Genomic DNA, 26843 nt, shown 5'->3' with positions numbered 1-26843 from the left:
TTAGTCGTCAAATGTGTGGAAATGCTCATTCCGCTCAAATGATCATACACTTGTTTCTCTGCTCTGCTTTTATTGGACAGAGTGTACAACATGTAATGATTTAGAACATTTCATTGCTCCATGTTTTGTCCATCTGCGATCACTTCTTTATACACTGTAATGTACAATAGCTTGATTTTGAAAGGTAATTTTTTGCTTCAATGAAACAATAAGATTGTAACGATGTGCAATAATATTTAATGTGAAATTAAACTTAATGTGCTATTATATCTTTATGATAAGCAATAATAACTAAAAAAGTGTTATGTAATACATAACAAATGTTCAGCATACACTTGCACTTCGTTTTTATATATCTTTTTTATAGTATTGCTTTTGTTAGGGAAGCACAATATTGGATTTTTTGCTGATATATTCCAACCCTATTTGCAGATTGCCGATTTCGATATCGATATATTAGGCACATTTTTTTTTTCCACCTAAATACAGAGAACATCAAGTCTCCCCTGTAGTGGAACTGATATCATGCCTGCTCTAATTGTAGTGGCCATACCACAGACATCTTGCACCCTTCTTCACAAAGAGGCGTTGTACAAAAGGTCACGTGTCTGTGCGCACCTGAATGCAGCATCCCCCCGAAACACGGCAATAAGGGAGACATGCCCGGACTTGTTTACTGCACCTACTAAGGAGACCAGATCAGTGGTCGCTGACGGACTCTTATTGTTGTGTGTGCGTACATGAATATTTACCTCGGTTTTGCACTGATGTTTATGTTATACACATTTTCGGCGTGTTTGATGTTGTTAAGACCGGTCAAATGACGAGAATGTGAGCTAACTGTTAGCTAGTGAAGAGTTGTGAAAGTTAGTGAAGAAGTGAAACTTTCTGTGACTTTTTAGTCTTTGTATATTGTTTATAACTTTGCACAGGCAGTGTGCACTCTTGCACACTCACGCGGAGATAATGTCGTAGCATTATGTCAAGCTTTTTACGGGAATCATCAAGCTTCAAGGCGGAATTAAAACGTTGTTTTATCGGTGGAAAATATCAGCAGATAAATGACATATCTGCCGATGCCGATATGTAATTTTCAAGCCATTATCTGCAGATACTGATAATGTGCCGATAATATCCCTAGTATATGCATATGCATGTGTGATAGAGTGCATGTGGGAATGTAGTGAACGTTAATTAATACTAGAGCCAATATTTGTTTTAGGAAATGCACAGGAAATTCTGTTACTTGTATGACAATAAAGGCATTATATTCTATTCTATTATGTTCTTACAAAGGTTATTGTGGCAGTTTGTGTGTGCTGTTTGTGACGATACAGTTTCATTTCTTTTGTAGCATTAAGTTCGATGCAATCTCAGATCCCATCAGCTATAGTCTGATGACGATATAGCCTTTGTGGACAGCGGTGAACATGTCGGGCGTGTGCGGTGTAGCCAGCGGTTAGCTTAAACAGCTCTCCACACGGACTGTTTTTCCTGCATACGCCACAGCCTGGTGATACGTGATTGGCAATATTACTCAACAAGCGTAGTACAATGGAAACTTGTACTAAGTAACTAAAATCCACATCCAAGAGATTAAATTGGATGTTAAAAACCTTTAATAAGACCTTAAAGATCCCCATACCTATAAATAAACCCATAAATACCTTAAACACCCCTTCCTTACCTATCTCACAGTTGGTACCCAGGAACCCGGTGCCGGTGCAGTCACATATGTAGCGGTTCCAGCCCTCCTTGCACAGACCTGCATTGCCACAGGGGGCGCTGCTGCAGCGCTTCTGCAGTTCGCGGGTGCAGAAACTGCTGACGCCGAGCGCGCTCTGGATCTCTGCCAGACGGCGGACGTCGCGGCTCTTGCCGTCGATGAAGAGGTCTCGGACGCAGCCTACGTAGCCGTAGTTGAGCAGCGCTGTCCAGACCTCAGGCGGCAGGATGAGGTCGGACTTAGACTCGGGCAGCCCGCCCAGGTACATGTCACTGTCCAGGTCCAGGATTTCACTGCCCTCTGGGGAGCTGAAGGGCATGCTGCGACTGTTGACGGAGATGGATCCTAAAAGACAGAAACACAGGCATAAATTAGCAGGCAATTATTAGGCAAAGATTCACTATGTATATATATATTTTTACAATTTAATACAACCTTAATTTATTCTTAAATACATGCAAATACACATTTGCCACACTTCAGCTATGTAAACACAAAAGGGAAGCAACGTCTGTGTGTGTTTGTGTATGTCTGAGCATGCACCTTTATTCAAAGTGTGTTTTAATGACCCAAAGACACTAATTGAAGAAGTGTGTGGTCTGAATAGGTGAGTGAAGGGGTGGGTTGGGGGTCAAGTGTCTGACTGAGTGGGCAAGTAAGTGAACGGTGGGATGGGAGGGGCAGTAAGTGGACAATTTAGGGACATAGAACACAGACAGGGTGACATACAAAAGACAAAGAGAATAGATGACTGTGTGTGTATGTGCAGGAAGTGTGTGTGTGTATGTATGTGTGTGTGTGTCTAATGTGTCTGTAATAGGCTAAATGGAGGAGAAGGGAAGCAGAATGCAGCAGGGAGTGGGTGAAACAAAAGGCCCCTCTCTCGTTCTGTGATTAACGACTCCGTCTTAATTTTCTATTAAAAGCCAATTACAGCAGGAGCAGCAGTGAGATCACATGCATGCGCGCACACAAACACACACACACACAGACGTTCATTCACACCCTTCCTCATTATAAGACGTCATTAGGGGGAGATATAATGTCCAAGGTGCTCGCCCACCTACAGACCATTCATCAGACACCACAAGTTAAAGCTTGCAGATGCTGTTGTTTTTGCCCGCAAGGAGTCAAAGAAGTTGAAACATTACAACAAGGTATACAACTAAAATATGTTAAAGGTGAATTCTGGAATTTTTTAAACACAATCATCCCAATTAAAGCCACCAGACTCAGTTCATTAAAACAGCCATTTTACCTGGCAGAAACCGGGAGTTGTTGGTCTACTGCTGCCTCAACTAGTTATTTGCTTTGTATTGTTGTGTGAGCTGTTTAAAGTGTTACATCAGATCCAACACAAAAAGAACACTAACTAACTAGTTACTAGCGTAGATCAGCAACTCCTGTGTTCTATTAGGTTAAATTGCTGTTTTTGTCTGTGGAGTCTGGTGGCTTTGAAGACAGCAATAAGAACTGTTTCTGGAACGGAATCATACCTGAACAAAAAGGTCTATCTCTGTAGAAGTTCTTTATGTATTGATGTATGACATCTTGGAAAAAAATCTCCCATTATTGGACAAAAACAAAACACTTTTAGTAGACTTGAGTACTTTGATTGGTGCATTTTCCCTGACAGGTTAAGTTGCAGCCATTACTGCTGGCTGAAGCAGTCTACTTGAGCTATCCAAAAAAGAAAAAAAAGTACCTATTAGTCATTTCACCCCAAAATAGGTTAAAGAAAATAGGGTTGGATATTCAGCCTTCCAGTCGAGGCAGGTGGTTCAACATGAGCCTGGTTCTGTTTGAGGTTTCTGCCTTTCAAAAAGTTTTCCTGCCACTGTTGCCAAATATTGCTAAGTGCTGCTCATGGTGGGTCTCTCTCTAAATAATATAAAAAAAGAGTACGGTCTAGTCATATCTCAAGTGTCTTGAAATAACGTTGGTTATGATTTGGCGCTATACAAATACAATTTGATTGATGTAAAAATACCGGAATACTCCTTTAACAAATGCCACTTGACGTATCATTAATGGTATGTTTTAAAAATGTTGCCAATTCAGGTTCCTTTCTGTGACCCACAGATCTTTGACTCTATCTTTGTCCTCTTAGTCCATGAACTCTTCAAGTTTGCGACCTGTAGGGGCGCTGATTTAGCTCAGTGGGTAGAGCAGGCGCCCCGTGATTAGAGGCTACAGTCCTCAATGCACTGATCACAGGTTGACATGCACTGATCATTTGGTGCATGTCAACTCCCACTCTCTCCTCCCCCTATTTCCTGCCTCTCTTCAGCTGTGCTATATAATTGCAGCCTAAAGAAGCTATTGGAGTTGGAAATAAAACTTTCAGTCCAAGTGCACATTTTTGCTTTTGTAAAATATCGTGTAGTAGCAACAAATTATTATTTTCTGCCAAACTGCGACGACGGTAATTTGTTTACAGGTCGATGGGAAGTAAAGAAATGTTACAAATATCGGATTGACGTCATTCTGGCACTTCAAGTCAAAAAGCGGATGGTGAATGTAAAAAACAATCAGATTGCATTCAAACGGTGAATGCAGGATCAGCTGTCGGTCTCAGAAGTTTAAAGCACCACTCACCTTTCCTCCCTTCCCTCTGGAAATCCACATGGCACCATTCCCCGTCATTGACCTTCTTGTTGCTGGCCTTCAGCTTTGTTTTCCCAGAGCCCATATCAATCAGCAGGTACAAATACCCGTCCAGCAACTCCATGGCAAAGTAATCGGTCTTCAGCTCCCTGCCGGGCTTCTGCTCTTTGGGCCCCTGGGGGCGGCCATGGCTGAACAGCAGGAGGCCGCTGGGCTCCGTGGTGCGGAAGTCGAAAGAGATAGATCCAGTCTTCTTCGTGTTCCACTTGGGCAGGGAGATGTAGGACTCGGGGGTCTCGAAAGTGACAGGGTCCAGGGCTGCTACATCCTCGCAGCGGAACACCAGGTCACCGTTCAGGGTGATCTTGGGGTCGCGCTCGATTGCCAGCCGTGACAGCTCCAGCTTAAAGTCGTTGTTCTTGTAAACCACCTGAAGAGCAAAGAGACATGAAGTTGTTACAGGTTTATCATTTCTTTTTGTAATAGTGGCAGTGATGTGATTGTGGATTTAAAAATGGCATTATTGTTTCAATATGGACCTTTCTAATGCCAAAAAGCAGCTGCAACAGAAGCAAACATTCTGTCCATAACTCTGAGAGCCTGCAGATGCATCCTAATTACCCAAATTAATTTCAAGTGTCAGTTATAGAGGCTGCTGGGAAATCCTGTCAGCAAATGATGAATCAGAACATGAATGAAATGCACGACTTTCTCTTGAAACAGCAGTAACGCTGATACAACGTGCTATGGAAGCTGCTGTTTCATCTCTAACCCAGGATCCCCTAACAAGAAATTTAGGTCAGATGAGCGCTCGGTTTACTGATGTTCCAGGATTTTGTACGGAAATCCTTCACACTTTGAAAAATCAAACACTGAGCAGCCACTTGGGGCCACCGAGTTGCCTAGGGCACGCTTTTATTGACTCTACTGATGTCTGTGAGTGTTGATGTTGTGTGGGTGCACCAGAGTATCAAGCTCTGATCTGCACTGTAAAAAAAAAACTCTCAACTCTCGGTCAAATCAATAAACAGTACAAATTATTTGTTGTGGTAAAAAGCGGCACCTCAGAAACATCTCTGTGTGTGCTCAACAAATGTGAAAAAACTAAAGAGCTCCGGGGGGAAATACAGACGCAGGGGGAAGTGAACGTTGCCTACAGCTTTAATGCAAATGTCTCCAGCAGCCTTTGATGAGACACGGCTGTATTGTTACAGCTTAAAGTGTGTGTCTGCGCCTCACTGTGTGCATTCATAATGGATTAAGTGCTGAAGGCAAAGTAAATTATCCTTGTCTTTCATAGTTTTAGTTTTCCTTTTATTTGTTGAACACTCTGTAGACATCGTTTTGAGAGGCCGTCCTCAAGGTAATAGTGTGCAGCAGCTGAGGTCTCTGCGTTTGTTTGTGTGTTTACCTTCTCTCGTGATTATAGCCCTCTTCACGCTCTCTCAAACACCCACACAAACTCCCTGACAGGTAACTGAGAAGAAAAAGGACGGCTCTACATTTCTATTTTATTTTGCAGTCACAGCTAAGAGGTTATTGGTAAGTCACAGGTTTGATCCAGGCAGCAGTAGCACATTGGTAAATTGTTGAGTTAAGACACAGCAAAGCCACCGACTCTTCGCGTTTGGGGCTCTTCCTTTGAAGGGAGCAACATTTAAGTTGTTTTCTCGTAATTGTAAACTGATTAAGTACACACTATCTTATATTTTTTTACCCTCCAGATAGCCATTGATTTCCAATCCTTTTGGCAGACAATGACTACAAAGACTAGCAAAGAGTTTAAAGCTTTTTGAGCAAACAGTTAACAAAACCAAATCATTTCTGCAAGGATTCAACTTCAAGGGGAAAATTTGACGACTTAAATCTGCATCTACTGTGATAGATTTTCTTTGTATGCATGCAAACCCCCCGCTTACCCCAAGTACAAAGCAGAAGAACCGATGTTTAAAGGGTCAGTATGCCGATTTTCAATTTCAGTCCTATCATGCTATTATGGGGAGCTAATGCCATTATGGCAGGTAGAAAAATGCAACATCGCTCTGTGCCTTTGGAGGACGCTATCCGCTTCTCCAATGGGCCCTGGAAAGCCAGGGAGCTTGCTCAACTACACTTCCTCAATCTAGGACGCCCGCCTCCGATGTCATGTCTCAGGTCAGGTTTGAAATGTAGACTGCAGACCTGAAGAATTCTTAAACGATCCACCGGTATATTCTCGTCATATGTTGGATTCTGTCCCATTCTGAGTCGTTGCCTGCAGCGAAAACGGTAGTATTTCACTCCAGCATCTCTCGCTGGGCCGTTCCTTTCAGAGGGAGGGGCGCAATGCACGCTGGGTGTTGTAGGAATGTTTGGAGCTGTTTGTACATCTTTCTGCACAGCTATGGTGCTAATTTCAAATATTATTGCTTCTGTCGATTACAGAGAACACCAGCTCTGACTGATCGTCGCTTGTTCCAGGGGAGAATTGCTCCTTTAAGGGGAAAATTTGAGGACTTCAAAATGCATCTACTGATAGAATCCTTGTTTATTTATTATACATATATTTTGGCTGTATACCTGTAAACCCTGTGCTTACCCCAAGTACAAAAAAAGAACTGATGCTTAACCATCTAGGTCTGAAGTCACCATTTGCGTTTGCTTTTATTGTTTTCAGATTTGAACCACCGGCTCGTCTTGTGTGATGCAGTTCACTGTATTGGTTTTTGAATATCCAATTTCACCTGCCCGCTGCTGTCATCCTTCATCGTCTCTCACAGTTTCTCTTCCAAACATCCTCCAATCTCCAAACTCTCTCGCTCTCCCTCTCTACACATCTCTCTCGACGCCGTCTCTGTCAAACTGCACACCTACGCACAGCACAGCATGAAGCAGATATGCAGGGTTATTCTTGAACTTAAGCCGCTATTGGTTATCTCCCGTATTCACCATGCTGCTGCATGTACTGTACACCTTATAATGTTGTCATTAGCAGAGATTAGTCCTGGTAATTATCTATGATGAGGCTAAACTGGCAGCTAATAAGGCATGAGCTTGCCTGGCTTAAGGTGTTAGAAACAGAGAGGAGTAGGTGAAAAGACAGGCAGTGGGTGGGAGGAGAAGATTTGTTTAATCTATTTTTAGGACGTATTTTTGTATACCTATGCATGAGTTATCCTTTACAAAGGTTCATGCAGGATGTAGCTACATATAGGAGGCAGGAACCACTTTAAGCCAGTAAGAATCTGTAGTAGCGTTCAATAGACTGGTTTGAATACCAGCCGAAGTTTAAGCTAGCTTTTGGTCGCTAAAAGCATATTTTCTTACAGATTCAGTGAAGCCGTGAAATTCAGTGTGTGTCCCTGAGAGGATGATCCCTAATGATAATAGCTAGGTCAGTAAGCTTGATTAATACACGAGTTAATGACAGATGAAACACTGATAATGAGCAGATTTCCATTAAATCATCTGCGGTATTCTTGTTTCGGAGAATATGACACCTAATGATAACTGTGCCCTGATTGCTTCCGAAGCACCGATATCCACACTTAATTCCACTTGTAGTAAATAAATATCAAGATTCTAAAGGGGAAGTCGCTTATTTCTAACCTAATACCTGTTTTTTTACTTCCTGTGGGACAGAAATGACTTTGCCCCAGTGGATCGCGTTAGCCAGCAGTCACGAAATGACCATAATGGCGGTGATTTAACGCCTGCAGGCAAAAGTATGCTTCTAAAAGTACTTGTATTTTTCCACTGACAGGCTCAGATTGTTATTTAATAAGTCTGCAGATTGTTCTTTGATAAGTCTGACAACATTATGGGAAGAATCCCTGCAGAGCTAGAAACAGCTGTTACATCACTCTCTTCAAAGTCACCAAACTCCATTAAAAAACAGTAATTTGACATTGCATAACACGTCAGTTTCTGGTCTATGGCTAAATCGATTGCTTAGTTTGTTTACCATATGGTGTGACTGTGGTGCTTTAATGCTGCTGGCTGCAGCAATCAACTGCAGCATTTCTAAAGTTTTGTACCTAGAAGTCATTTAAACACGTATGTTAAAGAGCAGCTCCAGTCATGTTCAAGATATATAAGGCTATGCTTGAAATAATAAATGGTGTCTGATGTGTTTTTTTCTGCAAAATACGTTTAATTACCTTGAAAAAATCATCCCAATGCTTCTCCTCCTTCTCCCTCATTAATAATTCCTGAATCTGCATAGGCCCCGCCCACTACGCAAATTCCCAAACGCCCCTTCCAGCGTTAAAACAAGACGCGTCTCTGCCATCATTTAGTGGCAACTTGTTCAAACTTAGCTCGCTTGAAATGTAGTAAATGTGTTAAATTATGATGACAGTTACAGCTGGCTCGTGCAGTAGCGTCACCCCGTCCATTAACGGGATTGGCTCCTTAGGTTTGTGACATCACAAACCCTGCTAGTCTGAAACTGTGTTGTTCAGCCTGTCCTTGGTACACTGCAGTTTAAAAGCAGACAGGCCCTGCCATCGAGATGACTGCTCATGTTGTCCCTGATGTGTCTTGTAGCACATTTGAAACACCACATGGAGATGTGTACAAGGTTAAACACTTGAAGATAGAGCCCGGGTTTTAAATAGCAGTTTGGCTTGAAATAAATATTCTTATATTCGGATGGTAAAGAGATGGTGAGCCTTTACATTTTTAAATTGCATCAGATTTCCTCTATAAACATCCCTAATACTTGAAAAGGTCAGCTGTGAACTAATTTTTAGTGTAAAAGACACACTGCTGATTAGTAACTGGGAGCTGGTAGCAAAGCTTATAATGCCAAGTCTAAATCTGAACATCGGCCTGTGATAACATACATTCAGCGACACATATTTAAATAAAGGCTGCACAAGTCTTTCAACATACTAATCAACACCAAACAAGGCATGCCTCTGAGCTTTGGTCTTTTGGTCATTGATGTGCTCAAACTAGTTGATTAGGCAGAAATGGGACATCACAGCCACAAACTGAGATTATCATGACAGCTCTCAATGTCACTGACTTCTGTCAGAGGGATTTTGTTCAACATGTCAGAGCAACAATGAAGGCATGCAGCCAGAATTAGCTTGCTGTAACGTCAGCTGTGATTGGCTATTGATAGATATGTTCTTTAGATTTAGATGGCAGGTGGTAAATTGCAAACATGTCAGTTATGACCAGGCCAGTTTAGATCATGTGTGAACCTTTTACATGCGACCTCTGGTTCAATGTCAGAGCTTTTGTAATGATCGCCTTTATGTGTATTGTTTTAAAGGGCCAGTTCGCCGATTTGCGACCTCAGTCCGATCATGCTATTATGGGGAGCTAATGCCATTATGGAAGGGAAAAAAATGCTATTTGGCTCTGTGCCTTTGGAGGATGCATCCGCTTCTCAAATGGGCCCTGGAAAACCTACACCAGATGGCACATTTTACATCTGGCGGAGCTCACTAAGCTACACTTCCTCAATCTAGGACGCCTGCCTCTGATGTCATGTCTCGTTCAAAATCGTCAGCTTTGAAATGCAGACTGCAGCCATGAAAATGTTTTAGACGATCCAATGGTATATTCTTGTCGTATTTTGGATTCTGTACCGCTCTGAGCCATTGCCTGCAGCGATAAAGGGGGTATTTCACTACAGCGTCTCCTGCTGGGCCGTTCCTTTCAGAGGGAGGGGTGCAATGCATGCTGGGTGCTGTAGGAATGCAGAATGGGCGAAACCACGAGCTGCTTGTACAACTTTCTCCACAGCTATGGCGCCAATTTCAAATATTATTGCTTCTATCGATTACAGAGAACACCAGCTTTGACTGACAGCGGCTTTTTCCAGGGGTGAACTGCTCCTTTAAACAGCATTTGTTTATGTTGGTTATCATGGTAACTAAGTTAACGTAGCAACGTAACAACGTCAGATCTTGGTCAGTCAAGAGTTACTACCTGCTTGGCTTAATCTAGCTTGTTCTTTAGACTGTTGAATTTCAAAAAGGGCAAGACTTGAAAATGCTGCTGTCATTAAGTGTGTCACAAGCTACCGTTTCACAGTCACTAAAGTCTTCAAGCAAAAGAAAACAAATAGAAAAAGAGAGAAAAAGCGAGAGGTTACGAAAATCTCAAAGCAGAATGCAAAACGAGGCAAACAAATAGAAAGTAGAGGTGTTCAGCAATAAGGTAGACATACAGAGATGATGGTGATTAACAGATGAGGGTAACAGAGGGACAGAACAATGCATGTGAGCACTAAAGTGTGTGTGTGAGGCATTCAGGGACAACTGTGAAAGGTGTATCATATAATCTGTGGCTTTGTTCAAGGCAAAGGACCAAGACAATTTACGCTCAGTCAGGGGCAGGTTCTGAATAACTGCATGTACTGACTCAGCATCTCCACCAAATATGCCTCTCTTTCATATCTGTAAGCCCTTGAGGCTGTCTGGCTTTATACAGACATTTGTAATATGTCCTCCTCAGTATTGGGGAGGGCAGTTCTCGACAGCTTATCTAACGAGGCGATTCTGCTCGACAGCTTTGTCCACTTATTAAAAGAGCACTGTCAAAGGGTTTTAAAAAGTTAGAAATCTTGAGCGGAGTTAATAATGTCGAGCAGCACAGTCTTTGTGTGTTTGTTGAATTATTGTCAGCGAAATTATTTTATCATGATCAAGTTGTTTCATAAGCAGCTCCGGTCTGTGGCCCTAAGCTTCAAAATATGACCATCTAAGACTCCGTGGTCAAGTGAGCTGTAATAAATATATGACGTCCAGCTAGATTTTTTAATAAACCACTCATGTTAGCAATAAATAATTAGCATCATCAGGTGGTGTTCTTCATGTGCTACAAGACACATCAGGGACAACAGCAGCATCATCTCCATGGCTGGGCCTGTCTGCTTTTAAACTGCAGTGTACCAAGGACAGGCTGAACAACACGTTTTCAGATTGGCAGGGTTTGTGATGTCACAAACCTAAGGAGCCAATCCCGTTAATGGACGGGGTGACGCTATGCATATAATTATGTGCAACCAATGGCAACCACTTTGGCGATGTGCGAGCCAGCTGTAACCGTCATCGTAATTTTTGCAAACTCACTACTGACTACTAACGTTAACATTACTAGGACTAAATACTACATTTCAAGCTAAGTTTCAACAAGTTGCTGCTAAACGATGGCAGAGACGTGTTTTGTTTTCACGACAGAGGGGGCGGTGGAAATTTGCATAGTGGGTGGGGCCTATGCCGTTTCTGGAATTCTTAAGGAGGAGATGCCTTGGGAGGATTTTTACAAGGTAATTAAACATATTTTGCAGAAAAAAAACATATTAGACACAATTTATTATTTCAAGCAGAGCATTTTATCTCTTAAAACACAACTGGAGCTGCCAGTAAACTTCTTGAAAGAAGTCCACTTTGATTATCTGTTTAAAATCCCTGTCTCCTGGCTGAAAGTTTAGTGTCTGTTTGTCCTATCCTTTGACCCTGACTGCCGGCCAGAAGCAAACATTCACACTCTTTATTCTCTGTCACCTAGCGTCAGGGCAACATCCAAATAAATAAACAAGAGGGCAGTTTCCAGAAATGACACTTTTTGAAGAGTTGGGGCACTGACCAGGCTGCTGTTTTTGATGACTTGGGAGTGAGAATAGTCTTCGAGTGATCCTGCAAAAACCCAGGCTCAGACACGGACTGCGACTAACAGTAAAGCTGATGCTGATGCCAGAGCCTTCCTCAGGGGTGACTCCATTGATTTGTTTTGTCATTGAGAAACTCTGCAAATCTAAACCCTGCAGTTCAGCAGTACAGAAACTAATCATCATTTCTCCCTGATGGACTTGGGGTTTGAAAGTTGGAGAAGCACATATATTACGTAGAATTGCTTGATTTTGCACAAATGTTGCACAAGAATGGTAGATGAATCTTTTAAGATGTTTACATGGAGAATATTGAATACATTTGGCATCTTTAGAGACATTTACTGGCAGTTTGTGATGTACTTTCAGCAGTACTATACATTGCACTGATTGCTGTTGCCTTGGTGATAAAGAAGGAAAACTGGAAAGGGCAAAGGGCAAAGCTTTGCAGCAGCAGCACACTTCAAACTACAAGTTTCAAATAAATGTTGACCTGCGGTAGGTGGGATGTAAGTGGAAGCGATGGGCGACTCCAAAAGATTGTATTAACAAAGGTGAGTCTAGGAGGAAGCAGCAGAAGAAGAGAGAGAACATAAATATGAAGGCAGAGAGGCAGAGAGAGTGAAGGAGTGAAGGCAGGGAGGAGGGTGAGCGCATTCATCCAGTGCATGGAATCAGTCGAAGAAATCAATTTTTAATTTTGCCGTCAGGGTGGCAAAGCTGGCCTACCAACAGCGCTACTATGGACTTAATTACACAAAACTGCCCCCGAGAAAGGCAAGATGAGAGAAGGAGGAGAGCAATGATGAGAGAGGTGGGGAGACTGAGGAGGGGGAGAGACAGAGAGAGAACGACTGACACGGAGGGAGGAGTGTGAAATGGGCGATAGCAAGGTCACTGTCTGGGAGGGAGATGGAGAGGCGGAGGGGTTTTGGAGGAGAGACAGATGGTGACGTGCAGAAGAGAGGAATCTGTGGAAACAAGACTGGGGGGGAAAGAGGGAGCTGATTTCACAGCCCACCACTCTGACTGGGAGCTGAGAAAAAACATGCATACATCACACAGTGTATGATCATGGCGTGTGGGTGACTTTGAACACACACACACGTATGAGCACACACATAGCAAATAAAAACTTCATAGGGCTTCAGTGCCTCTTTTGGTGCCTTTTTACTCTTCTTCTGCTGCGCTCTTCCTTTGGATTTCTGCTGCCTGGAGGGTGCCAGCCAAGCGTATCAAAGGCGTTTGACCACGGTGGCGGCATGAAAGCCTTGCCCCGGACCATAACACCACTGATAATCCGAGCTGTGCCACTGAACTAGCACAGGATGAAACACACCGCCGTCTGCCCCCCAACCACTTACTTCCCTCTTTATTTTCAGCCACTACTACTCCTCTACCTGCCGCTCTCAGTTACTCTCTGTGCAGGTTTTCTCAGCGGCTTTCTGCGTGGTTACCTTTCTGGCTCAGTTCAGCTGATGAAGTCATTAGAGCTTGACCCCAGCTGGGAAGCTGAGCTCATAAGACTCAAAGAAAAACAGCTGAAACTACCAGTCGGCTCAGGCTTCTAGTAAGCTCAACATTCGCTCAAACACAACATCTTTCTGACCAGTAAGAACACCGTTACAAAAACTAGAGTGGGACACAGGACTAATGTGAAGGTCATATGAATCTGTCATATAAGCAACATGACATGAATATGTTGCCAAACAAAGAGGTTATGTAAGAACCAGCATCGTGGTGATTTGGGATTAGGTATCTGATCATTTTTGGAAGGTTTTTTCTTCCCTTCCTGCCTTTTTTCTGCCGTATTCCCAGTCCTTAATTATAGAGGTTGCACTGGCAATTATAAATTTGAGCTTTGACAACCTTTCGGGTGCAAATTTAGGGGGCTCAATTAGCGACAAAGCATGGAGACGGATTCACAGAGACAGAAAGCTCTGATCCATCAGAGGAGGGATATCAAAATGATTAGATGGATGTCATGCATGGCAGCGTGCTGTAAGGAGCCTCTTACGATCTGTAAACAGGCTCAACAGTTATTATGTGGAAGCCTATTAATAGTAGCATAAGGGATCAAATGATAGGATATGAAGAGCCTTGTAATCATATCCTGTGGGTAATGTCAGTAAGTTTAAGTATAACACACATTTTGCTCACATTGTGTGAATGCATCAAAGACATTAAAGCTCCTGTGATGAGTTCTTCACTGGTTATGAAACTGACTGAAATTAATTCTGATGTCTCTATATGACCTACAAAAGCAAATCAGATCATCAGTGACAAGATAGATGTTTACTATATAGTTATTTTTAATGCCTGAAACTGCTGGCGGGGGGTAGGTGTCAGATGGAGCGATTAAATGCATGCTGTTTTTGTTTACATTTTCCAGGGCAAAAATTTTAAGTGAGTGGTATGTGAGTGTTAAAGAAAGCAGGATGGGATTTATTGTTAAAAACCACCACTTTAGCATGTACAAGACAAACTCAGCAAAGAGATCAGGGGTACGGCTTTGTCCACAGGGGGCGCCAAAATCAACACAAACCAAAAGTTCCTCACAGGATCAATTAGCAAATCACTGAGGCTCCCATGCAAGGAGTACTAGATCAATGCAAGAATTTAATATCTTAAAGTTGTAATCTCGAAGATTTTGGCGGCACCTATGGCGATAAACCGTAATTGCGGGAACACCCTTTCCAGATATCCAGACAGTGTTGCATGTGTGACGTCCACGGTTGGCCCCGGTTGTAACTCTTAACAGTCGCTTTCCTTTTTAGACTGTTTGCCTTCATCTGAGCGTCAAGTTTGTGTCTTTTTCTTTGGGTTTTTTACTTATTTTTGAAGTCGTATCTGTAGTCATCGATCTTTTCTTTGTTTGTTCAGCCATAGTAGATTACTGTTTACTCGCAGCACTTGCAGAGACAGGAAAAGCAGCGGCTTAGCTCCGCCTACCCTCTCTGGCAGACCAACCACTGCTGGCTGATGGGAAACGCGTCACTAACTGGGTGACGCTTGAGATTTTTTTCCGTGAAAGTCACACAAGACACCCAGTCTGTAATACTGCAAATGCAAAGGCACATATATACGTACATATATACATCTTTAAGCCGAGTATTACGAAACCCAGAGCCAGCAGTACAAGATGGAAACGTCTCTATCTCTAACAGGCCTCTAGGAATAAAAAGCGTCATGCTGTCAGCAAACCATTTCCCTTGATTTGAGGGAAACAAGATTTCCAGATTCCTTACTTGACAAGAAAACATTTTGAAACTTGTTTTGCAGCGCTGACCCAATCCAAAGCTGAACAAAAATAGACAGCCCTTGGCAGAAGGTCAAACAGGAATGCCAATGTTTGATGTCTGCAGTAATGCCACTTCTCTCCTGGATGTTTGTCTGGAAGGCGTTCTCCTTCTCCTCTCACACACATCTCACCTTTACCTCAAAACTCGCACTTTTTCATTTACTTTCCTTTGTCTTACTTTTGTCTGCGTTTTGCAATTCATTCAAATTTGTAGCTGACAAACGCTGATACATTATTCATTGAAACATTTTCCCTTTTCGATAACATAAATATTAAAGTTGCAATTTTAATTCATTCCTTGACTTCCGGCTATTTGTTTTCTCTGTACAGCAGCTTCTCTCGCTTTGCTGCTTATTGGGAGATCTATCAAACAGTCCTAAACGCTCTGCTCTACAACCATCTGCTCTGACTTCCCCTTCCCAGCTCACATTGCTTCTTCACTTTCACCTCTGCTGTTCGCTCTCGCTATTATCTGTTTTTCTACCGTTCTCACCCCTCCTCCTCCCCTCCCCTGAGCACCGTCTGTACGTCGACTGTAAATCCAGCCTTGTCTTGATGAGAGGGAAGATAGTTAAACGCCTTGGGAAGTTTAAGACCCGCTGGGGATCCTTTCCGATAGCAACCCAAATAATGAAAATGTAATTCTGCAGGCATAATTAAGTTAGAGATAGGGCGATTACTGTGCGATCCATTAAAAGTGATGGCAAAAGTAATTACTTATTCAATCAGCGCGGTTTTATGAGGAAATGCGATGGCACCATGTTGCGTCGCCTCTATACAAGTCATTACATTTACAAGGGCATAATACTTTAAGCTGTGATTGGTCCTCTTGGCAGCTTGTTAGGCCGTGAATTAAAGCCCTGGTGGAAATAAACGTCATTTTTTTTGTCAAAGTTGAAGAAATAAAGTTTTTACAAGGCAACTGTCCTCTACATATCCATCCATTACAATGAGTGGCAGGGTATAAGTGTGTGATCCCTGCATGGATATGAATATCAACCTGATTCTGTTTGTGATTTAGCCCCATCCCACTGTGGCACGTGCATGCCTGTGGATGTGTTTGGTATGCAAGTTAAAGGGACAATATGTTGTATATTTACTGGAATTTATCATAAAATGGCCATGATACATCATCAGAGATTAAGGAAACATGCGTAGTTGAAATTCTCCGACAACAACGCTGCAGCCAGTGTGTTCTCCTCCTGAAATTTCCGTCCTGGTGCGTAACGTCTGTGTGTTTTGGCCTGCGCGATCCCGCCCACTGCCCATTTCGTCACCCCGGGTTGCCAGATATGAAACAAATTGGCGCACAGGAATCGTTGCTTGTCATTGTCAAAGCACACGTCTTGCACACGAGTAGGTTTACTGTCCTCAACCTGGCAATCCGCGTGAGCTTCGCGTTGTACTAGAAGCGTAGCGCTGTTTGGGAGCGGCTGAGTGCGTGAGTGTGAGTAGTGGAGCAAGTGAGTGAGAGAGACAGGAAGTGAGTGTGTGCGTGTGAAAGTGAATGGGGAGCGGAGCGGAGTGTTATCGGTCACTGAAAACAACAGACCGACTGCACAGTGAGGCTGTGTCTGTAATAAAGCCCGAACTCCTCAAGACTGAAGCGGCGCTCCCGTGTCTGGCTTCCTGCTCGCTGCTGTGTGTGTAAAGTGACGAGAGTTAGCCCAGAAGCTAGCGGCAGCTTCGGCCCTGGTAAGTCTCCCCTGTGCTTTCCGACCACGGTCAGACCGCTGAAGCAGGAAAGGCTTCAAATCATCGGAGGAGGGGGCGAGGGGAGACAACGCTCTCTGATATTTTGAATTTGGACCACAGTACCCTTTTTAGACGCTAGCTGTCAATGTTACATATTGCTCCTTTAAAGAGGGAGGAAATAAAAAGAGATACTGTTTGTCTGACACAAACATCAGAGTTACATCAGCACATACTGATGCCTGTGTTAGAGTCAATACAATGGTTTTAGTGTGGGCATCCTATCTTATACAGAACATAAACTATACAATCAACAGAGCCACTCACATCCTTCAGGCAGCCCATGAAGTTGTTGCTCACTGGCGATCCGGGCAGGTCGGCCGTATTGGGGCTCCCTCCGATGTAGAAGAAGTCATCGGAACCAAGCATGGTGTAATCCTCCTGGGTGTAACCAGTGGTGGTCAATATACCATCCACTGAGATGGTCACCTGGCGTAGGCATGGCCCGAAAGAGACAGATGAAAAAAGACAGAGATAGAGGAGAAATATAGAGCAGGGATAGATAGGAAACAGAGAATGACGAGAGTGGAGAGAAATTAAAGAATGAGGAGGAAAGACAAGGAAGAAATTGGATTAAACACCGGTGATAGGTGGGGCTGTCCCCTACGTGGTATCGCTTGGTTGGTTGCTTTTAGTGCAGGTCAGACTGGGGGCTTTCACTCTAGAGTGCAGTTGCTAAGAGAAAACAAGTGCTATGCTAATAGTCTAATTAGTAGCAGTGGTAGTTGAGTAACGGAAATAAGACACACTGGATTTAGTGGAATTCAAAGACATGTTAAACTGGAACCTGAAGCTGAATCAAATGTTGCACAAAGCCGAGTACAAAAACACTATTTTACAGGAAACTGTATTCTTTTTTCTATCTACTGGGCTCCATGTGATTTGCATAGCTACTCTTCTAACAAACCAGTCCTCACTCAAGGAACTACCACTAAAAAAATAAATCCCTTTTCAATATTCAATTGCCTCAAGTCTTGTCTTTTGTGCAAGGTTACACAGTCTGTGCTGCACGTTTGATCACTAAGGGAGCAGCAAGCGCCGAGCGGAATCAAACACACAGCCGGGAGCAAATAGTACGAGATAGTGTGAATTGAAATGAAGAAACAAGACTTAATATCCCCCAAAAAATAATTAAACAAGAGATTAATACAGGGTATGTTTTGCTGCTCCTCGCGGCTTTTCTAGTTGAAAGTGTTATTTTTTCCTTTAAATAGTATTTGATGTCTGTAATATTAAGCATTAGGACCTTATATTACCGGGACATGACTGACTTGAATTAAAAAAAAAAGCATGTGCAGAGACGACTCATCGACTGATCTAAAACAAGACCTCAAACGACGAGGTCAGCTGTTTTAAATGCAACACCAGACCCTACCTGGTCAGTTCAAAGAATACCTGCACGATGAATCATATGCGACTTTGCATATCCTCAACTCATTAGAATGCATCTCAAATAAAGATAAAGACTTCCTCCACTTAGTTTTTCCAGTAGCTATCACAAATAAAAGCCTTGTTTTTTCTGCATTATACTCATTACACTCTCGCAAACTGCTCTACTTCTAGAAGATGCTAATGAGTGTAATTTGGCTAATTGTATCTGCTATCAGTTCTACAGCTATGCTGCTCTGCAGACATCCTGACAAATAATGTTGTTTGATTTGGGAGGGATTATTGCAGTTAGTGACCAATTTATTGTCTAATTATCCTAATGGAGCTGGCCTGGACGAAAATGAAGCACTCATGTCTCTGATTCAACATCTGTTATCCTGCATAAATGTACACTGCTTAAACGCAGCACTGTAGGGAGCTGAGTACACAACCATCTGTTATCCATTACTTTTGCGACCTCAAAAGAGACGCTATAGCACAAGAACTGTCTCTGTTACTTCTAAGGTCCAACTTCACATTTCTATCGCTAACAATAGATTTTGCGAATGGAAATACTTAATCGTGTATGTTGGATATCGAGACACTGCTTACTGTTTTCATAAAGCATCATTTTGCACAGTTGTGCGCAGAAATAAACAAATACACCAGAAAACAAACAAACAAAAAAGCTGTAACTCAATCTGGAGAGCAGCTCCTAAAATCTGAGAAAAAAACCATAGCAACTGCACTCAACAGATCAGTCGCCCCAGCCGAGTGCTCGTCTTCTCTTTTTCTTGGCTTTTTTTAAATGTTTTTTTTGTTTCCGTACTTCCCTTCTTAACAGGGCAACTCATTTTTATGTCTGCTGTGGATAGTTGGTGAGAAAGAGCGAACGCATTGGCATGAAGAATCTGCGGTTGACAGTGCTGGTGTGCTGGGGTCATCTTTGAAGATCTCGGATAGGGCTTACAGCAAGGCAACTTCATTTGTCCAATAGTGAAGAAAAAGACCTTTCAGGTGGAAGCGGAGGAGAAAAGGGGGCACAAGTCTAACGACATATGGAGTTTCAAACGCTTGTATGGACTTCTGTTGTACCAATGGAAACCCATTTAGCAATGGAATTGCCTCTTCTCGAAAAAGGAAATAGGATGGAGAATCGAAAGGCGGATTTCAACCTGTAGTTCCCCGTCAACTAACTTGCTTAATAACATCTTATTCTTTTTTCAAAACTGGGCTCTTTGGTATTGGGGGAATATTCTGAGGGTTTTTGATGGTAGATCTTTAGGGTAGGATGTCCTTACTGGGGCTCTAAGGGGCTAGCATTGGCTAGCTGCCAGACACCTATAAAGTTCTTAGCTTAAGAGAGAAAATTTGAGATTAGCAATGTATTTGGTTTCTTTCTTTCTCTTTTTCATCCAAGATTCCTTCGCTTAAATGGCCAAAGACCTGTAGAAACCCCATTTAATCCAATGATTCATTGTTTGATCAGAGCTTGGACATAAACAGCAACAAAATCCCAAAAGACAACACGTCAACGATCCAAAAAAGCACATGCATTGTTAGCCTAAACACATATCCAAGTATATTTTTGTGAAGTAACTGGGCAATCATTTACAAGTGAGCTAGTCTTTGCAACAACCTGACTAAACACTCTTTCCACTGAGTAACATTACAGGCACTTGCATCACTGGCCAGAGGAGGGAAAGGATGCTGATACCACAGGTTGATAGTGGAATTAACCCGGTGTGACCGGTCCAGAAGCAATAGAAGAAATCCGAGGGTTTTACCATCTCAAATGACGAAATGAATGAAATGCTTTGCTAGAGAGATTTGGCTTCTTTACGTACCTTTAGGACTTAATAATTTGGAGTGGATAAAATATGGGTTAAAGAATCTACAGTAGGATAACCAAGGCCAGAACTTTGGGATTAACAGGAGCTGAGTACACCAAAAACATAACCTACATAGCAAGGATCCAGCTGTTGTAATGCTCATTCTCCAGAGCCAGAGCAAGAGGCAGCTAACAGCGGGTCACTGAAACAATTACTCTTTAGCAGTTTCACTTTGATAAAACATGACATAAGCTTCCGGTATAAGGTCCCCATGATGTTCCATTATAAGCTCCCCATGGTGTTCCTTGATACCTAATGGTAATGATAGCTTACAGGAAAAACTAAAGGTTGCTCTAATGTTGTTTCCTGTATAAAAACAATATGGATGGAAAACTATTCTCAGCGATCAGTTTCCTTCTTTGGTGTGATGCTCTAAAAATAAAGCTCAATTCATACAAAAACATGAATGAGTTAAACACATTTTTAATTCTACTGGAGTTAATACAAAGTCTAGTTCTAGGCCTGGTCCCTACATTCATGCGCACCAAAAACAAGCCACTTTCATCACTAAAAATAGGACTATTTAGATTGGAGAATGCAGATCCATTCCAAACACAACATGCTGCTTCTGTTGGATCCCTTTGTTTTTACCCAGCTGCTCTTCAAATACTTCTTTCGCCAAGTACACAGAGAAACCAAACAGACCTGGCTGGTCTTTGCTGAACTGTGTGTACCAGATTGAAATAGAAAAACACGGACTAGAGCTGTTTGCAGCCAAATATACCGCTTAATGATTCACATAGCTCTGCATTCAAATCATGAGAAGCATTTTATCCTACCCGTTCACACGCCTTGATGCTCCTGTGGTGGGCGAATGGTTTCTGTTATGTTATTAACCTCCCGTTGTATTCAATCAATGCTTCTACTTTTGTGCTTGTTACTCATACACCACCAACTGCCTACAGAATAACAAAGCTTTCAGAGGGTTTGGTGGACTAGAGCAGCTCACTGTGCGGAATCCTGTGGTGTGCTCAGCTGAGCGTGTTACCGGCTCATTGACCAGATCTGGCTCTATGACTGCGAGCCGGTGGCAACTGAACGCCCCAGATCAAGTAAACGAGGGTCAACATGATACCAACTGAGCTGGAAATTCTACTGAGCAAGCTTACCTTGCAAATAAAATATTCTGTTGAATCCAAGTAGATAACAACACTATATCCATTTTTAACTTGCTTCATGGATTTTCAGGAGTCTGGTTGCAACGTTTGTGCTGACTAGGGTAAAACTTAAACAGCAGCCTTTACTTCCATATAGAAGAGCAACAGAACCAGCCCAGGTGGTATTGGGCATACGGTTGAAAGCAAGCCTTGGAGCGGTTAGAAGCCAAATCCCAAATGTAAAAGGGGGAAAAAAGACACTTCATAGGTTTGGAAGGTATATTCTGTCAGGCCTTCAACACAAACAATGGAAAACAGCTTTGTCAGAGTACCTCACTCTTACTGCTCACACATCTTCTCTGTGGGAGAACACCTCATGTTCTACCTTCAATTCCCAAAGGTGGTCGTCATCCGGAGCGTCAAATCTTTCCTTTATTGTGAATCTGTGGTTTCTTTGTCTGACTGATACCCCACAGTATTAGGGTGCTTTCACACCTGAGCTGTTTCGTCCGTTTGAACCCTGGTGCGTTTAGCTGGATAGTCCGGTCGGTTCGGGCTGGAGTGAAAGCAATCTCGAACTTTAGTGCGGACAAAACAAACTTCATCCACCTGAAAACGAGGGTCTCGGTTTGCTTCCAAGTGGTCCAGAATTTGGTTCACTGTAGTAGCGATCCAAACCAAATATAGGAAGTGAACGAAAACACTGATCACTGTGGGTTGTTAACGGGTGCTGACACTTGCAGAGACAGCCACGCAGCAAAATGAGTAAAGGACAGATGTGGGGGAGCGACGAACAAACTAAAGGAGAATCAAACTGATTGAACTGTGGAAGAATGTCGGATAAAACTCAACAACAAAACATTAAAGTCCGCGATCGGCGTGTGCTCTCCCTCTTTGTTTACTTCAGGCGGTTTTCCCACGCAAATTCTGACCAGTCAGAAAGCAAAACTCGAGGCAAAATGCAAAATTAGAACAATTTGGTCTTTGATTCGGATCAAACAAACGGACTTTAGGTGTGAAAGCACCCTTAGTTACCATGGCCACCTACCTGTACCTATATGTATTATCACAATCCATGCATAGATGAGGCAACAAGCTTACCTTGACAATGAATCACTTACCCTTGTTGGCACTACATTCGATTAGTGTCACAGAGCTTTGTCAGGGAGAAACATGTGTTACAATATATTACGTTATACACTTGAAGGCTCATAAAAAAAACCACACACACACACAATGCTCCCAGCCATTAGCTCAGGTCAAAGTCGGTCCCACAGGAAGGAAGGATGTTGAAGAGAGAAGAGAAAGATTTCCATCAAGCGTTGGACTTCAATAGGTGTCTGGCAGCTTGTATAAGCTGGGTGGAGTTTATTCTAAGGGGGTACTCGTTCTTGCGATAGTAGATATGGAATCTGTGGTTTGGTAAAATATACCCTAAACTTTGGAGCTAAGCTTCGTCTAGGTTAGTAGAGATGCGGGAGAATTGGGAAGCTTGGGGCGAGTGCTTTTTGGCAGGATGGTGGAGAGAAAGGGGAGGAAGGTGGGGGTTCTTAAGCGGATTCCGAAAATAGTTAAAAGGGTTGGTGGGTGAACAAAATCGGTTAGTACTTTTGTAAGTAAGGGAAAGTCAGACACAAAAATGGTTGTTAGTACAGTTACAACAAAGGTTTGATTCAAACAGTAGATTAGTAACACTGTTTTAGTAAATTTAGTGATTAGTGAGGATTCTTTAAAAGTCCTCTGCAATTTGATTGCTCAAACCAGGTCCAGATTTGGACTGAATGTGTTATTTCATGTGACGAGGGTTTGTTTTGGTTAAGAGGAAACAAAATGAACCCATTCAGGCTAACAGGGTGACACACAAGCCGTGCACTTAAATGGAAAGTTGACAGGAAGAATGGGAGTGTAGGGATGGGGGGATTCCATTAGACGACACAAACAGACCAACTGTTAAAGAAGGAAAAAACGACTAGCAAGATGCAGCAAGATGGGGAAGTAGTGAGGGTGAAGGTTTAATTGCAGGGCACCACAAACACCAGACAAATGGGGAAAGGAAAAGAGCTTTCGATGTGTAGGGTTTTTTGGACAAGGATGCAACAGGAAAACCCATGTAGACACGTGTGCAACAGACGGACACGTGCTGGGCTAGAGCAGCATCTACACTCTGTGATGTGTATGCTGATGTGAGGATGTTCTAGCCTGTAGACGCATGCAAACAGGGTGCAGGAACACAACCACTGGGTACTGTGGGTACTGTCAGTTTGGAGGTGGAAGTGGGACAGGATGTGACCAATCACAGATGGAATCAACGGAAATGAGAGGGTTTTTTAAAGAATAGGGAAAATTGAGAGGGAAGCGAGGACATCCCTGTCTTGGTGAATAGAGATTAGTATTCCGATGGCAGGACGTACCGTATCAACACTATCTCTGCCCGCTATGATATATTCCAAACAGTAAAATCTGTACTCAGTCATGATTGCAGTTCTCATTATTCCTCTACCAGAATGTCTCTGCATCCCTGACGTGAAGCTCAAAATTGCTTCATCACTTTTGTCAAATTTGAGCCAAGACTGAGTGACTCACGGCCAGATAGAGTGGCTTTCCGCACACTCTCAACAGTTTTCTCCAACTCGTGTGTTATGATGGATCGGCGTAGATTTATTCCTCGAGGCGTCGATTCTCTATTCACCCAGAAAATGAAAGTCTGCCTCCCCTCTTTACTTTTTCCCCTTTTTTTGTTTCAGCAAGATATGGTGTGAGGTCATTATTCATTTTAGTAAGTTAATTTTGAAGTTAAACTGATAAAGAAGTAAACAAATAAAGAAAATAAAGAAAATTAAAGAAACAGCAAGAGGGTGTGGCTAACATGTTTTATGGCCGTATTGATTATATTAGGACAATTGATATATGTATGTATATATTTTAGCCATGATATATACATATACATATATACTCAATGCAATCTGTATATAATAAAAGAAAAAAAAGATTCTAGGGGAGGGGTTGGGGGTCAAGTCTCTTCATGCAAGGGGTGAGGCCAGTAAAGTATAAGGTATATAAGTTAGTGTTAGTGTTAATGAGGGGTCGATCGCACACAGGTTCTCTCAGGCAGTTCCTTTTACGGTCTGTATCAATGGAAAGACAGGAAGTCCAGTGAAAGCAAGTAAGACTTCTTACAAGTAAACGCTAAGGGTCGTCTACCAGTGTATATATGCAACAATATATACTACAAATAGCCTGGTAAGAGTTTTTAAATAAGATCCCACTAAGGCTCGAGTCAGAGTCTTATTTTGGCAAACTGCCCCCAGTTTGCAGCTTAATAAAAGTGTAATTGCCTTTTTATTGCCTATAATGAGCTTCATCAGTTCTCTTAGTTGGATCATTTCTGCACCCCAAGTTCAAGGGACTACTACCACATTAAAGCACTTTATTAAGTGTGTACATGTGTGAGTAAGAGAGGCAGTGTGTTCAGGTGCAGGTCTGGGAACAGCTCCATCTTGATCATAAATCAGCCCAAGGCCTCTAATGGGATCAAGCCCTCATTTGAGGCCTACTTTACAGTGAGGGTTTCGGCCACTAAATCAGGAGTTGTAAATACTCTTCACGACTCTATAAACCACAGGATGGCTGGCCTAGATAGCTGGTTGCTACCTCAAAGGCTGAACAGGTCCAGCTGAGGCGACACGGCAAGATGTGTCATAGGTTTCATCACTTTCCTTCCAACTTATGTTGTCAAAAATACTTGGGAATTGATACAAAAATCTTTCTTTTACTTCCTCTCACTGGAGTTGCCACAGTAGGGTATTTGTCTGCCCGAGAACTCTGCTGTGTACGCTCACTTCATAGGGTTTTCTAAGAAAAGAAATCAGGAGGAGAAGGGGAAGAACAAAAAAAGTAAACACTTTTCTAAAACTCAATTTGGAAAATATCTTGCATTATGATTCTTTATTTCTTCATACGGATAGTGTTTGAAGTAAAAAAAAAAAACAAGGGACAGAAAGAAAACAAATAAAAAAATCTAAATTGAAACATTTCGATATCGTTTTTGGCAGACCTCTTTGGATGAACACGTCAATCCTTTTTTTTTTTGTAGGAAAGGGAAGAACTGGATGGCAATAAAAAGCAAAAACATATATATAGAGAGGGCTAAAAGAAAAACAGAGAGGTGGAGTTTTTCAGCTACCTTGGAATTGATGGCGGATTGTACTTTCAGTAAAGCAAACAGAATAGAAAGAGGTAACGGAAAACCCAGGGCAAACCAAAGTATAAGACAATTAGAATGATATCTACCATATAATGCAGTTTGTTTACCATAGCGTGTCCAATGCCTGCGTGCTTCAGGAGAAAACAGGGGGAGGAGAAAGAAAAAAAATAATGACAAACCTTTAACTCAAGAAAACACACCTCAACCCCAAAAAAGTGGTAAAGATAAAAATAAAAAAGTCGCCTTCGGCAAAACCAGCTTCTCCGTCTAAGCAAAAATTTAATGTAATAGTAAAATATGATTGAAAAGAATGAACCTTTTCCTACTGTTTCTATAGAAAAAACATCCAAATAAAGAAATAAAGAAAGCAATCGTACAGCTATCGTGTTATAAAAGGGTCGGCTAGAAAATAAAGTACAAAACCAAAAAGGAATAAAAGGATAACAATACATTTGTTAGTATGTAAGTCGCAAGTTAAGTAGAGAAAACAACAGATGGTTCACATTCCGTGAGTGACACAGTGTTAGTTGTTGAAATTATAAAAAGGTAAGGGAAAAGAAAATTCACCAATGAAAAGAATCAAATTGGAAGAATTCTGAAGCTTGTTGTTAGTAAAAGAGACAAGAGTTAGCAAATCAACTTCCACAGGGGGGTTTGGGTAGTTTTGGAGGGGGGGTGTTTGATTTGAACGGGGAAGGAAATGAGGGAAAAGTACATTAGTATTCAGAAGTGTTCACTCTGGGAGGCTAATGTGGTCAGCGGGCTTGGCCGGCGTAGGGGTATAGTCCATTTCAAAATGGTGCTCTTTAGTACGGGGCAGGGCCAATCATGTTTTGATGTCTCGAAAAGGTGCAAATCTTTAAGCACAAATTTCCCCAAGTTGTCATTACGGGGCAACTGTGATAAATGCAGGAGAAAACCAAAAAAGAAATTATTGCATTGTGAACATGGACAATAATGGTTAATACTACACGTTTTAAAGTGTTGTGAAATCATCAGGGGCATTTAGGAAAACAGAATTCACTCAGCATATTATTGAGCATGAGAGAAAAATAGAGAACAGAAAGATGGACAGAGGCATTTCAGTGTGAGCTCTGCTTTCTGCAGCATCCTGAAAGAGACAGAAATGTTCATTCAGTCTGTTTAATGGATTTCCACAATCAGCAGCAACGCTTGCCGTACCTGAGAAGAGAAAAGCATGCGAGCTAGAACATGAAATGAATATGGGATCATGTCATACAACTCTTCATTGAATGATTCCCTCTCTGAAACATCTAAAAGCCTAAC

General features: G+C 42.2%; 1 protein-coding gene across 10 annotated transcripts in view; it reads right to left on the bottom strand.

Annotated features, from left to right (window-relative positions):
• The window catches only part of nrxn2b (neurexin 2b), a 699408-nt gene that overhangs the window by 426792 nt on the left and 245773 nt on the right, over nt 1–26843 (bottom strand). For 4 of the 10 annotated variants that reach the window (XM_069671763.1, XM_069671759.1, XM_069671765.1 and 1 more), the window contains 3 exons: nt 17263–17424; nt 4325–4763; nt 1688–2071 (listed from right to left, as the gene is read on the bottom strand). In XM_069671763.1, the coding sequence (XP_069527864.1) occupies nt 1688–2071; nt 4325–4763; nt 17263–17424 (985 nt within the window). Of the gene's footprint in view, nt 1–1687; nt 2072–4324; nt 4764–17262; nt 17430–25642; nt 25688–26843 lie in introns of all 10 variants that reach the window. The other 6 variants (XM_069671760.1, XM_069671756.1, XM_069671757.1 and 3 more) reach the window with 3 other exon arrangements.

This window comes from Semicossyphus pulcher, unplaced genomic scaffold, assembly GCF_022749685.1.
Source record: "Semicossyphus pulcher isolate SPU_LCO1_2020_fin unplaced genomic scaffold, fSemPul1.0.p SCAF_21, whole genome shotgun sequence".
NCBI lineage: Eukaryota > Metazoa > Chordata > Actinopteri > Labriformes > Labridae > Semicossyphus > Semicossyphus pulcher.
The sequence above is the reverse complement of the archived record's forward strand: the minus strand, read 5'-3'. Positions and strand labels throughout refer to the sequence as shown.